Source organism: Acomys minous (genome assembly GCF_964271855.1).
Source record: "Acomys minous genome assembly, chromosome: 6".
Lineage (NCBI taxonomy): Eukaryota > Metazoa > Chordata > Mammalia > Rodentia > Muridae > Acomys > Acomys minous.
Genome location: NC_140487.1, coordinates 86,610,135 through 86,624,575, shown reverse-complemented (window position 1 = coordinate 86,624,575; position 14,441 = coordinate 86,610,135). Strand labels below are relative to the sequence as shown.

The 14,441-nt window shown below is 44.5% G+C and overlaps 2 protein-coding genes across 2 annotated transcripts in view; both read left to right on the top strand.

Annotated features, from left to right (window-relative positions):
* The window catches only part of DIO1 (iodothyronine deiodinase 1), a 365,641-nt gene that overhangs the window by 121,097 nt on the left and 230,103 nt on the right, over nt 1-14,441 (top strand). The window lies entirely within an intron of this gene.
* TCEANC2 (transcription elongation factor A N-terminal and central domain containing 2) overlaps nt 1-14,441 on the top strand; it is a 38,809-nt gene that overhangs the window by 833 nt on the left and 23,535 nt on the right. The window contains exons 2-3 of the mRNA XM_084785603.1: nt 131-273; nt 11,742-11,883. Of these exons, the coding sequence (XP_084641729.1) occupies nt 172-273; nt 11,742-11,883 (244 nt within the window). The 5' untranslated portion in view covers nt 131-171. The remainder of the gene's footprint in view (nt 1-130; nt 274-11,741; nt 11,884-14,441) is intronic.

Sequence of the window (14,441 nt, the reverse complement as noted above, 5' to 3'; positions counted from 1 at the left end):
GACCAGGCTGGCCTCGAACTTACAGCGATCCGCCTGCCTCTGCTTCCCAAGTGCTGGGGTTAAAGGCGTGCGCCACCACCGCCTGGCCCCACATCTCAGTCTTAATGAAGTTTCACCGTTTCTTGACTAGACTATACCTCAAGCATCTGAGGGTCATTGGAGTCCCCAGTGATGGATAAGTTCGTCATTCGAACGCCTAGGACCCAGAATAGCCCCCAGAAGAAACAAGCCGGAGGGAAGGTTTACAAGCAAGCAACGATTGAATCTTTGAAGGTGAGACGGGATCTGGGACCAGAGAAAATGTGCAAAGGATTGTGATGGCGAGGCAGTGCCAAGGGGTTCTTCAGTTGTGGTGGATCATGAGGATTCCTTGCTGAGCACCCTTCAAGGGCCATTTTTTCTTTTTTCCCCCACATACCCTGTATAGACTTTTATCAGTTCCTGCATCTCTGCTACCCTGAATTAATTAATTAAGTTACTCTGGCTTTAGGGTATGGTTGCTAGCTGATAGGATCACCACTTGCTTTGATTAAAAAAGATTTATTTATTTCGGTTTTTTGAGACAGGGTTTCTCTGTGTAGCCTGGAACTTACTCTGTAGACTAGGCTGGCTAGAACTCCATCTGCCTCTGCCTCTTAAATTCTGGGATTAAATGAATGTGCCATACCAGGTGTGGAGGCACACACCTTTAATCCCAGCACTCAGGAGGCAGAGGCAGGTGGATCTCTATGAATTCAAGGCCAACCTGGTCTACAAAGTGTATCCAAGACAGTCAGCGCTAAGCAGAGAAACCCTGACTTGAAAAACATAAATAAATAAATAAATAAATAAATAAATAAAATTAAGGCTTGCGCCATCACACCAGGCTAAGATTTATTATGTGGGTATGTTCACTGAAGGCTTTGGATCGAGTAATAGTGATTATGTGCTACCTGAAGCCTGAAGTGGGTGCTGGAAAGTGAACTAGGCTCCTCTCCAAGAGTACTGTGGAACAAGAATTCTAGTACAATCATTGTATCTAGGGTAAATGTTCTGGTGAAATAGTTGTTTTTCTCTGCATGTAGGGTAAACATCAGAATGCATAACTGTTTTCTAGAAATATCTAGACCTTGAGGGAATCTTTGCGGAAAACAGTAATTCTCTTCTATACTTTATAGAGCTGTTTTTCTGAAGGAGCCTTTACAGACTTTGCGTGATTTTGGTCATGTGACAATCATGGCACACCTGGAACATCCTGGGCTATTGGGTACTGCAAACAGTACACAATAAAGACTGAAGTTGCAGAGGCGTGATGTCTTCCATCACAAAACATATAGAGTAGATTAGGCACTTTGGTGTGAGGAACTCGTTTTTACCCTCCTCCCTCCCAAAAAAAATCAATAATTATGCTGTTTCATGGCTGTTAGAGATTCAGTCTGCGGAGACTAGATCTAAAGATCTTCCTGCACCAGCAAGGCCTTAACATCCTGCAGTGTCTCTCCATCAACCTGGAAACTCGGGCACCACCGACAGCAGTGCATGCTCTCAACCACCCCTGAGCCATCCGTCATCTTCCCGTTGCTAAAGTTTCAAGTAGAATTCTATGTGCTCTAGACCAGCAGTTCCCAACCTGTTGGTGGTGAGTGACCCTTTCACAGAGGTCACCTAAGGTCAGAAAACACATTTTTACATTATGATCATAACAATAGAAAATTACACTTATAAAGTAGTAACAAAATGACTTTATAGTTGGGGGTCACCACCAACATGGAGAGCTATCTTAAAGGGTCGCAGCGTTAGGAAGATTGAGAACCACTGCTCTAGACAAACCTAGTACAGGGTAAAGTGATGACACTTTATAGTGCTCTGGCATCTTTTTTTTTTTTTTTTTTTTTTTTACTTATTACATATACACACCAGAAAAGGGCACCAAATCTCGTTATAGATGGTTGTGAGTGACCATGTGGTTGCCAGGAATTGAACTCGGACCTCTGGAAGAACAGACAGTGCTGTTAACCTCTGGGCCATCTCCCCAGTCCCATGCTCTGGCATCTTATATCTAGAGCATTGGCCAGGATATTAGCATATGGCTCATGGCCCCACAACTCCACCTAGGACCACAGAGACTCAAATGGCCTGATTGCTCCCTGGAATGAAGTTTGATTCCAGCTGTGTAGGAAGAGGAAAGGAGTATTTACAGTCAGCAAAGCTAAGTGTGCTAGTGCACACTGGGAGGCCTTGCACTTAGGCTAAGGCAGGAGGATGGAGAAAGTTCAAGAACCTAATGGCTTGCATAGCAAAATGGTCTCAGGGAAAGAAAAGAAATACATTAGGGGGTGTGGCTCAGTGGTAGAGCGCGTGCTTGCCATGTGTGGAGCTCTCCTGCCTCCCCAGGCAGCCTTCATCACTACATCAAAAAGATGTAATCATATAAATGCTGAGTTTATATGATTCTACTTGGCTTAGATCCTAGATGTATTCTTTTCCTGGCTATCCCCGCCACCCCATCCCGCCCCATAGACTTACAGGCCTGTAACAGAAAGCAGTGAAGAGGGGCTACCAAGATAGTTTAGGGGGGTTGGGACAGTGCTGGGATTAAGCTCCAGGCCTCTTGAATGCTGGGTGGGCTCTACCATGGAGCTGCATGTAGCTCCCCAGCCCCCATACCTCTCTGTTCTTTTGCATCGACAGTCTTTTTGTCAGCAATGTTCTTACTCCATTGTCTCGGAAGCAGTGCGGTCTAATGATTAAGAATATGCTGGAGCCAGCCAGGCGAGGTGGTTCAGCAGGTAAAAGGTGCTTGCTGCTAAGCCTGAAGATTTTAAATTTTATTTATTTATGTATTTATTATGAATATAGTACTCTGCCTGGGTGTCCCCCTGCAGGCCAGAAGAGGGCATCAGATCACCTTATAGATGGTTGTGAGCCAGCATGTGGTTGCTGGGAATTGAACTCAGGACCTTTGGCGGTGCAGTCAGTGCCCTTAACCTGTGAGCCGTCTCTCCAGCCCTAAGCCTGAAGATTTTATAGTTCAGTCTGGGCATCCGCATGGTAGCAGGAGAGAACTGACTCCCCTGTGTCACCGCCTGGGTACAGACCCAGTCTGATCCTCCAAAGGAAGATGGCCCTTTGTGTCATTCGGATAACTTAGTGAGCTCCTCTTACTGCACCCGCTTAGGCGTTATCAAAACTGCTTCTTTGCATGTCTGTTTCCTGCTGCCCTCTGAGCTCCTTGAGCAAGTATGTCCTCATGGTTTGGCTCATGTGTCTACTGGCACAGGACTTGACATGTAGGATATTTTCCTAAACAACCAAGCCATCTAGGACTCTAGAAGTTTTGGCGTGACACGTGAGACCTTTCCTGTTTGGCTCCAGTGAGACTTAAGGTGACTTCCAGCCACACCCCCCTCTCTTTCTTTTTCCCTTCTTTTATGTTTGTCTCTCTGAGGCTGTTAGGGCTTTCTTTTGATTTGACGATGGTTCCTTTTCCTGTAAAATCTTTCTCTTTGTTTTTACAGAATTAACTCCTACTCATTCATCTTAATCAAGAACCACTTTGCTTGTGGAACTTAGCTCATAAGTCACATGAATATAGGGACTCTGAAATATTGACCTCTGTGCCCTTGGAATATATTAGTGCCTGCTACATATTAAGGAGTCATTAAAAATTGTTAAGAATTGAATGTTGAAATATTTTCTGCCTGCTTTAAGGGGAATTAACCCTCCCATCTTCAGTTCTTTCTCTCTCTTTAAAAATATTTTTTGTTTTGTTTTGTTTTTTTCAAGACGGTGTTTCCCTGTGTAACCCTGGCTCTCCTGGATTGCTTTGTAGACCAAGCTGATCTTGAACTCACGATCTGCCTGCCTGAGCCTCCCTGAATGCTCGGATTAAAGGTGTGCCACACCACGCCCAGCTTCTTTTTAAAATTGTATTCATTGTTTTAACGTATATAAGGGTGTTTTGCCTGCATGAATATATATGCACCATATGCAGCCATACCTGTGACAGCTAGATGAGGGCATCAGCTCATCAGGGATCTGGGGTTCAGGCCACTGTCAGCTGCCCCGTGGGTGCTGGGAACTGAACATGGGTCCTTTCAAAGAGCAGACAGCGCTCAGAACTGCTGAGCTATTTCTCTAGCCACTTATAAGGGTTTGATAGGAAACTGTTCTACAATTATTACTGTGAAACATTGTTATGCCCAGCACTATACTGGGTACTACAGGAAACATAAGAGAAACCTGAGATCAAAATATAAGCCCTCCGTGAGGCTAAGGGCGTGGGAGATAATAACAGTATAAATGTGATTTATTACAAGATTGTCATATAGGCGATAAAGAAGAGAGCAAGCCAGGTGTGGTGACACGTGCCTGTACTCTCCACCCTTGGGAGATAAAAGCAGGAAAACCATCCTAGCCTACTTAGCAAATTGAAGGCCAGCCTGAGCAATATGAGAACCCGTTCCAAAAAGTGACTGTTTCAGTGCTAAGAGAAGCCTGTGTGGCAAGCACCTTAAAGAGCGGAGAGGAAGACTTGCCTGGGTAAATCGAGGCAGCAGCACAGAGCTGTGAGCCCTTGCCGTTCTGTTTCCACATGCTTCTGTGTGTTTATTTTCATGTGCATGCAGTAGCAAAGTTTTAAAAGGAAGTGGTATTAAACTGTGTGTGATTTAGAGAATTTGCTAGCTCTGCTCTCTGCCAAGTCACTTACTCCCACACACCGGCATCACACTGTAGCCCAGGCTGGCTTAGGATCTTTCTGCTTGGCCCCCTGTGTTGGGGTTAGAGGCATGTGGCTGACCAGCATTCTGGTGAGAATCCACTGGAGGCTGAAGCCTTGTTTTCCTCATCAGTGTCAGGAATAACTTCTAATAATACCCAGAATTGTCATAGAATTTACAAGGAAACACTTGGTGAGAGGGCTGGATGAGCTTAATACCTGACGTGTAGTAAAGATCCACGTAGTAGGCTTTTTGGTTTTGGTTTTGGTTTTGGTTTTGGTTTGTCTCCCATCCAAAAAGAGAAAAAAAGAAAAAGGCAGGGAAAGGCTCTTGCTGCTAAGCCTAGCTAAGGACCTAGTTTGATGATCCAGGACATAAATGGCGGAAGGAGAGAACCAACTTAGAAGCTGTCTTCTGAAGGACACATATGTCCTATGACCTAGGCATGCACAAAATAAATTCATAAGAAATATAAAAAGAAAATTTAAAGGCATACTTGTATGGTAAAAACTAAAGTTCAAAAAAAAAACCAAACCAAAACAAACAAACAAACAAACAAAAAAACTAAAGCTCAAGATGAGGTTATTGTGGTGATGATTTTTATTGAGCTTGTTTTTATTGCCCAGACATTATGCTAATGCTTTACAGATATTAACTCTTGTCTTAGTAACAGCTATGAAAGGCATGGTTCTATCACTTACAGATCAAGATTCCCGGGGCTGGAGACATGGCTCCGTGGTTAAGAGACACGGGCTGTTCTTCCAGAGGACCGGGATTCTATTCCCAGCACTGATGAGAGCTCACAACTATTTCTAACTCCAGTTCCAGGGCATCTGATGCCCTCTTCTGGCCTCTGAGGGCACCAGGCATGTGCAAGGTGAACAGACGTGTATGCTGGCAAAAACCAGCCATACGCAGAAAAAAGGAGAAAGAAATCCGGGCACAGAGAGATGAAGTGGTTTGCTTTAGCGCAGCCCTGAGTGGCAGAGCTGGGGATTTTGAACAAGCCACCTGAGTCCATGTATTTTGCCCACTAAAACTGAAAAGGAAGTAGAGGTTTCTGAATGCCAAGCTGGGGAGATATAAAAAATCTTAGGATCATTTTACTTCTGTTATCAGCATATTACAAGTAATTTCACCATAGTCTTATCTTATTCAATAAAAGTGATACTTGGTAGCACACATTTAAATGGTAAAGGTTAATTTGGTTAATCTCATCTTGCTGCTTTAGGAAGCAATTTCTTCTATTAGTTCCAAGAACACTTTTTTTTTTAAACTATCATTAGAAGATATAGAATATGCCAGTTCTCTTCAGGTTTAGCTTTCAGGATGCTTTATGAACCTTTCCCTTGTAGGATTGACTGGCCCGCGTGTTATCTCTTGCCCCAGCCAGTGGAATGGCGCCCACATCACTGCTCATGAGTGTTCGTTTTCTGTGGTCTCTTTTTTCAAGCCTGGCATTGCAGCTATCCTCCTGTGTGCGAGCGGAGGGAAAGCATATCTTTCCAGTGGTAGCCATTCAGTTCTTAGACTAGCTTCTCCAGTTGTAGCCTGTTTTCATTTCTCTTGTGTCTGTTTGGGTTCTAAGTAATGCCAAGAAGACACTTTGAAATGCCTCTTGATTGGATACAGTGGGGGCGGTGGTGTTCGCTTATCCTCCTGGAACTCCAGCACTCAGAAGGTCAAAGTTGAACGTCATCCTCAACTGCCCAGTGAGTTCAAGGCTAGGAGCCTGGCTGCTTGAGCCCTTACTCTGCCCTCCAAAAAAAAAAAAAAAAGTAAAAGATAGTTATAAGAAAATATTTCTTTGATATCAATAGAATTCTTTTCTACCCTCTCTGATTTTTGCCCTTACTTTTCAGACCTGAAACTATTATATAATAGTTTTGTTTCGTTTTTGGCTCCAATGCAGTGAGGATGGGGAGATAAATTAAGAACAAACTGCCTGACCCTCGAGTTGTAGTTTGATGGGAAAGATAGTCTTGTTAGCAGATGCCCTCAGAAGCATAGGTACAGTAAACAGTTCACAAAGAGGAATGTGACCGAAGGCAGGAGAAGGAAGCCTCCAAGGAAGACTTGATGCTGAAGACAGTCTGTAAAAGACAAATGCTTATCAGGCAAAGGGAGACCATCCTAGGAAGTGGGTGTAAAATACTGTTTTGGCAGCTGCTGATAGTATCCAGTGCGTATAATGAGGCTAAAGGATCTCAAGTTGTGGAAGACCTTTTAGATCAAGCCTAAGAGCTTGGACTAAAGCCAGGCAGTGGTGGCGCCCGCCTTTTAATTCTATCACTCAGGAGGAGAGGCAGGTGGATCTCTGAGTTCCAGGACAGCCAGGGCTGTTACACAGAGAAACCCTGTCTTGAAAATCCAAAAGAAAAGAAAAAGGGAAAAGTACTTTAGATGTATTTGTTCCATAAGCCCAAACGATCTGATTTGTGATTTCTAGCCTGTTTCTAACTATGTATAAATTAAAAGTCTTTAATGAGACAGGCATAATGGCTCATACTTTTAATCCCAACACTGACTGGGGAGTCAGAGGTAGACAGATCTCTGTGAGTTCGAGACCAGCCAGGACTAGAAGAAAGGGAAATCCTAAAGCACCAAGAAGAGAAAGGGAATTTAAACCTGGCGCTGTAAGTAAGCTATGAAGCTGAGCTGTTTGGGGTTATTGAAAGTGGCTGTAATGCTTAGAGACTAGACCTGAAGGTCAGTATGGGACAGGCCTCAGAGCTGACACCGCACCCCCAGAAAAGCTTGAGACTGAAATAAATCTACCATGTTTGTGAAAAGTGAGGAAGAAAAATTCCACCTACCAGAGAAGAAAACACTGTGAAGACTGCCATGTTCTTGGGGGTCATAGATGGAAAAAGAGTTGACTGTAACACGTTTTAGAACCACACACCTGCTACTATGCATACCATCTGAGAAGTTAGCATTGAAGTCTAGTATAAAACCAAGAGACTGCTAACACACAGCAAGTGTGCATTTCCTGTTAAGATGCTTCCCAGCCTAGAGCCCACAAGACTCCCAGGGAAAGCAGTCTTTAGAGAGGAACTCAGGGTTCAGACAATCACTATGAGAAAAGAAACTACAAGGAAGGTGAATGAATAGATAGATGTAATAAATTCCCTGTCCAAGAAATGAGGATAAGGAAATGAAACAGTCTAAAGTCGTAAATATATTTGTAACATTCACAAAAATTTTATAAAGGAAAAAAAAAAGAATGAAAAGAGAAACAACTTGTCCAGTGAAAATATATGTTTGCTGAAGCAGAAACGTAGTGGACAGGTTAAAAGCAGACAAGATGTAGCTGAAGAGAAAAATGGTGGATTGGAAGCTTAATAATAAGGAAATCATTTAGAGTACATCACACAGAAAGAAAAGAAATATGAAAAAACATAATAGTTTTTGATCAACACAGATTTGTGTCCTAAAAATGAAAGAAGTGCAATTACTTTTAAAAGTATGAAGAGAAAACAAGGTTAAAGGAAACTCAGAGGCAAAGGTGATGGTGCAAACCAGTAGTCCCAGCACTCTCAAAGTTAAGGCAAGAGGACGGGGCACTTGAGGCCAGTCTAGGCTTCTCAGAACCCATCTCAAAACAAAAGCAACAAAAATTCAGTCGTTTGCCGGGCGTGATGGCGCACACCTCTAATCCCAGCACCCGGGAGGCAAAGGCAGGCGGATCACTGTGAGTTAGAGGCCAGCCTGGTCTACAAAGCAAGTCCAGGATAGCCAAGGCTAACACAGAAAGAGACCCTGTCTTGAAAAAACAAAAACAAACAAACAAAAATTCAGTAGTTTAACAGGAGATAAGGAAGGAGACAAAGAGTAAAGGAAAAATATTTCTAGTGAGTAAAAATACAGATGGAGATGTTGGGAAATAGATCCTTAGATTACACTGGGACACAGAGGTGGGAGAGCATGAGAAGATAAAAGTAAACAGGTCGGAGATAGTATACAGAAAAGACAGAGTTCATTGAGGCAGCATTTATAACAGTAAAAATACACAGGGAAGAAGCCCCAAATACCTGTCAGGGTTATAGATTGCAAGATTCTAAGATGCATGTGTAGAGTAATAGGATTACTATTATTACTATTATTATTACTACTACTACTATTACTGCTAGCATAGGTCATTTCTAGCTACATATATTCTATGGAGACATCAAGAAAATATACTGGATGAGAAAAGCTTGATATTTATATCTTCCTACAGACGAGGCTCCTTATGTGGCTTAGGGTTTGGCTTCCCGCCCCCCCCCCTCACTTGATGCTAATACTAGTCTGTACTACAGTAGCCCATAGGAAAATATTTTCCTCTCAGTTTTGAGTGAGCCCCCCAGGACTGAGAACAAAGAGTAGATATGGAATAGTGGTTCCCAAATGAGACTCTAGACCATGTCTCCAGAACTTAGGCTGGCAGTACATGAGGACTAGTGTCCAAAGCCTGAACCCATCCCCTACCATAGGCCATAAAGAAGGTCCAAGTGAAAGGAAGCGAGAGAGGGGTGCCTTCCTCTGTATAGAGTGAAGAGAGGGTGCCTTCCTCTGTGTACAGTGAAGAGAGGGTGCCTTCCTCTGTGTACAGTGAAGAGGGGGTGCCTTCCTCTGTGTAGAGTGAAGAGAGGGTGCCTTCCTCTGTGTAGAGTGGAGAGGGGGTGCCTTCCTCTGTGTACAGTGAAGAGAGGGTGCCTTCCTCTGTGTACAGTGAAGAGGGGGTGCCTTCCTCTGTGTAGAGTGAAGAGAGGGTGCCTTCCTCTGTGTAGAGTGGAGAGGGGGTGCCTTCCTCTGTGTAGAGTGGAGAGGGGGTGCCTTCCTCTGTGTAGAGTGGAGAGAGGGTGCCTTCCTCTGTATAGAGTGAGGGCTCTTTTGTGTACTTTCAGTTGGAGAACTCAACTCTTCCTAGGCTTGGTCAACAACTAGACCAGACCTGTGCTTGAGAAAGTCCCAAGACAGTTGCTGGCTGCTGCCAGAGGGAGAACTGAAGCTCTTAACCTTGAGAGTTTTTAGGGCAAAGATGTGGGCAGTCGTCAGAGAGAATGCTGGGTAGTGTGGGTCCAATACAGTGACGAATGTGTTCTCAGGATCCTTAGAAGGACTCCGAGGCCCCACAGAGAAAGTCTGCGAGGTAGGCTGCCCCAGGAGACTTCGTCCTTGTTCTATTTAGAAAGCGTACAAAACAGTAGGTTTCACTGTGACAGTGTTTTCTTTTTATGTGTATTTATTGTGGGTGTGTGGAGGTCAGGGGATAATTTGCAGTTCTGCCGCATGGGTTCTAGGGCTAGAACTCTGGTGCTCAAGTTTGACAGCGCCTGTATCCTCCGAGCCATCTTACCAGCTCTTACAATAGCGTTTCATGTCTTTCACTACGTTTTCTTACCCACTTCCCATTGTCCGTCCCTGCAACTGGACCCCCTTCTCCCCGCAAACCGCTTCCCTTCTGTTTTCACGTCACATAGGTTCCATGACTCTTTGTTCCTCCTCCCTTGAGATCGCCTCCCCTCTCTTAGCCGTGTGTGTGTGTGTGTGTGTGTGTGTGTGTGTGTGTGTGTGTGTGTGTGTGTGTTAGAAAAATCAGTAGCAGTATGTATGGTAGGCACTTCAGGTGAGTTCTCAGCAGGGCGCTCTCCAAAGAACTGCAGAAGCCACCCTCTGAGGGAAGAGCCATATTGAAATGCCTGCCAGTTCTGGCCTATCAGTGTCAAATCTTTTCCTCGCTGTCGTCCTAGCTTTGAACCTAGAAGGCGAAAGCAAAGCAAGCGAGCAGGCTGGGAGCTGGGGAATGGGGAGGTAATGTAACCCCCCTTTCACCCTTGGCGTGTAGGCTGGAAGTCGACCCATGTTCTCCCTCCAAGGGAAGGAGATAGGGTTTTTATGGAGGTTGTTTTTATAATATGGTTATATTGAAATTTCATGTAGAAAAGTGTGCACGTGCCAAGTGTGATGAGGAACTTCCATGATGTGAACCCTCACCCATCACCAGAACCCTCAAAGCTCCTAAGGCCCTTCCTGACCCTGACTGCCACCAGCCCAGGGTTAATGGAGAGCCAAGATAAGATAGGTAATTTTCTTTGGTTTTTCAAAACAGGGTTTCTCTGTGTTACAGCCCTGGCTGTCCTAGAACTGGCTCTGTAGACCAGTGTGACCTTGAACTCAGAGATCCGCCTGCCTCTGCCATCCAAGTGCTGGGATTAAAGGTGTGCATTGCTATGCCTGGCTCTAAAACATTTAATTTTCAATTAGACTTTTTAACTTTTTGTCTGCCTCTTTTGTTCACTAAAAGACTCTTAGTTTAAATTATTCCGAAAGTACAGAAAATCCTACAACAGCACAAAAGCTTTTCCAGCTCCTTCCCCCATATTCCCAATCCCTGGTGTTCTACCCTTAAGAAGAGGATCAGCCTTAACATGGCAGCTTCTTCTGGGAAGAAGAAAGGGAAGGGTGTTTCATGATGGGTGTAAGTTTTACAATGCTTATTCGATGGGGAATGGTAAAATAATAATCCTTTTAATAATGGGTTACTTTCTGTACCATTCTGTGTGTTTTAAAGTTTTGTTTTGTTTTGTTTTGTTTTAATTCTTTCAGAAAGAAAATTTGAGTTTTCTCCTTGAGAAGTGGGGAACTGTTTGTGTGGTTTTTGTTGTTGAAGCAAACATGGTTTTATGACTTCTCCGCTGTTGCAAATTAAGACACTTAAGTGAGCTGTGAGGTTGATTCACCTTAGTTCCCGTCACTTTCCGTTCTTTCTCTTGCTTAGTACCTCTGACTGCTAAGTGCCCCGTGGTGCCTGGCGTGGTGAGATTAAAAGTTGCACTTTTCCTAATAGATGCAGCTCTCCTCCTGATTTGCAGTAAGCAGGACCTGCTTTTAAGCAATTACCCATCATTTGGGGCCATCAGACACACCGTGCTTTGGTTCAGGTCATAATCAATAATTCATATGCCAATAGGAGAGCCATTAGCTCAGGTGAAGGCAGATGCCTTCCTAATGAAAATGTTCCATTTTCCAAACGACTTCTCTTTTTTTTTTTTGCAGAGAGTTGTGGTTGTAGAAGACATAAAAAGATGGAAAACCGTGTTGGAGCTTCCCGATCAAACCAAAGAAAACCTAGTTGCAGCCTTAGAAGAATTAAAGAAGAAAATCCCGTCCAGGGAGGTGTTGAGGTCGACGAGGATAGGTATGCTCCCGTGCTCTGTGGGAAGTCCTTCCGGTGTGTCACCCCCTCTTTCTGCACACCGTGAGTTAGCCGACCGTCCATCTGAGCTGGTCCACAGGCGCTGGAGGGGACTGTTGTTTAGAACACTTCACTAGTCTCCGGGTAATACTTTTGTAATATATAGCAAGAGTTTGAGGGGGAAAAAAAAGTGAAGCAAAAATACACAAAACACATTCCTCAATCTTTTTAAATATTTTGTTTTCGTTTTATTGTGTGGTGGGAGAGGGTTGGGTGTGTGTTTGCCACAGTGCCCGTATAGAGGTCAGAGGACAAACTTAGCGTGCACTGGTTCTCTCCCTCTAACATGTGGGTCCTGGGGATGAAACTCACGTGGTCAGCTTTGGTGGCAAACACCTTTACCCCCTGAGCCATCCTGCCACACCTCCCCCACCTTTATTAGAGGTCACAGAATTGCTCTGTTCAGTCATTATAGAAGGTGTGAGAAGCCTGTGTTCAATTTCTATACTTACCTTACAGACTGGTGACAGTGACATGTAGGTAACATTTGGAGTGTGCTCAATGCTGATTGTGCAAAATGATCAAGACTTGGTTGTGAAGCCAGGCATGGTGGTACACGCCTTTAATCCCAGCCCTTGGGAGGCAGAGGCAGGCAGATTGCTGTGAGTTTGAGGCCAGCCTGGTCTATAAAGCAAGTTCAGGACAGCCAAGGCTACACAGAGAAACCCTGTCTCAAAAAAAAAAAAAAAAAAAAAAGACTTGGTTGTGACTTATCTGAGAGTTTGGTAAGAGGTGATGGTGTAGACAAACAGGAGCCGTTCCCTCCTGTACCTATAAATAAGCACGTAGGACACTCTGTCCACAGTTTTAATCTGGAGAGTCTGTATGCAGGCCGAAAGGGTAGAGCCACAATCTGGGTACTGCAGAAAGGCTTCATAGAGGAGGTGCCAGTTCAGTTAAAGAAACTCAGCTTAGTCTGTCATCAGTGGCAAGAACTGGCAAAGCCTGGTTTTCAAAACAAGACAACAGCAACACTTGCCGCTGTGTCATTTATTATAGCTTAGGAGACGTTTCAAAGGTAAGTGAGGGACCATGCACAACTGCCATGTTAGTACAGCGCACAACTGTGGATAATATGCAAGGGAGGAACAACATGTGTTCCTCAAGCTGCTCCCTGTTCCCCGGGGAGTCGGCGGGGGTGGGGGGGCACTCTTTCCCAGCTGCTGCCCCTGCCCTCACTAGTGCAGCCGTCGCCTCCCCTGCCTCCCCTTGACCTCTTGTTCCTGAGAAGCAGGAGAGAGCAGCGTCACACTGTCCCTAACAGCTGGGAAGAGCTGTGCAGAGTCCCCAGGGAGCCCCCAGGAGTCTTAGAGCTGCACCCCTGTAATATAAACCAGAATCCGAGGAAATTAGATGCTTAAAGAACATAAAACCCTATCATTACAGCCAAGGAGATGCTCCCATCTGCTGCAGGAGTCGCTGTCTTTACAGGTTGTGGTCGCTAGAGGGCAGTAAGATCATGCACATGAGCCTGTGAGGTCTTTCCACCAGTAGAGGGTACTGGTGTTTAATATTTTATGACCTGTTTACTTATGCATATATGTATGTGTGTGATCCATTTTAGACACGTACCACAGATGCCATACGTGATCAGATCTTAAAATCTCAACATAATAAGCGAGGGTTGTCCTAAAAGGCAGAGCAGGTGATAATTTCAAACCGTTTCTGTTTGACCGTTGAGTGCACTTGCGAGTGCTTTCAAGAATGGGTGTGCCGGGTGTCCGGAGATTACAGCCGAGGGCCGGAATAGAACTACCATGAGGTTTGACTTAGCAGGAATTGGAATCCATCCAACTTTTGAATCCTGACCTTACTCAAGCCTTCCTTAAACTTGAAATTGCGTGGCATGCAGGGGGTTTCTTGGTTCCTTTACAGCTATATCAGATGAAAATCTTACTTGGATCATTTCCTGAGAGTGTTTATGCTTCAACTTTTAGCCTTCCTGCCTGGCCCTACCTTGTGAGATGTAAGCAACAAATGCCTGCAGCGTTTCTTCTGGGTGCTGGCAACTGTGGGGTCTCATGGAGACCGGGCTTAAACTCTTCCTTTTGGAGTTTTATGTCTGATGGAAAAATAGGCAGTTTAATAAGATTTTCTTTGTTCTGCGGTGCAGTATGGCGCTCTGGCGATGGGGAGAAGTTAGCCAAGTGCATGGAAGTCAGAGAGAAAGTGCTGGAGAATGTGTCAGGCAGGGGACGCATTGTGGAAGCTGCACAGAGCGTGGAGGTGGGAGAGAGAACGTGGTCGTGTTCCAAAAGCTCCGAGCTGTTAGGTGTATTTAAAACGCAATATGCCAGAGAGTATGGCAAGAAACGTGGCTGAGAGACAGTCTGGACCAGATGGAGAAGGCTTTTTGTAAGCGATTCAGTACTGTTTGGTTTTGGCAATATATTAGTTATCTATTACTGTATAAAATGCCCTAAAATCTAGCTTCATAAGGAAGTATTATTTCAGTGCACAGTGGCACACACCTATAATCCCAGCACTCTAGTAGGCAGAGG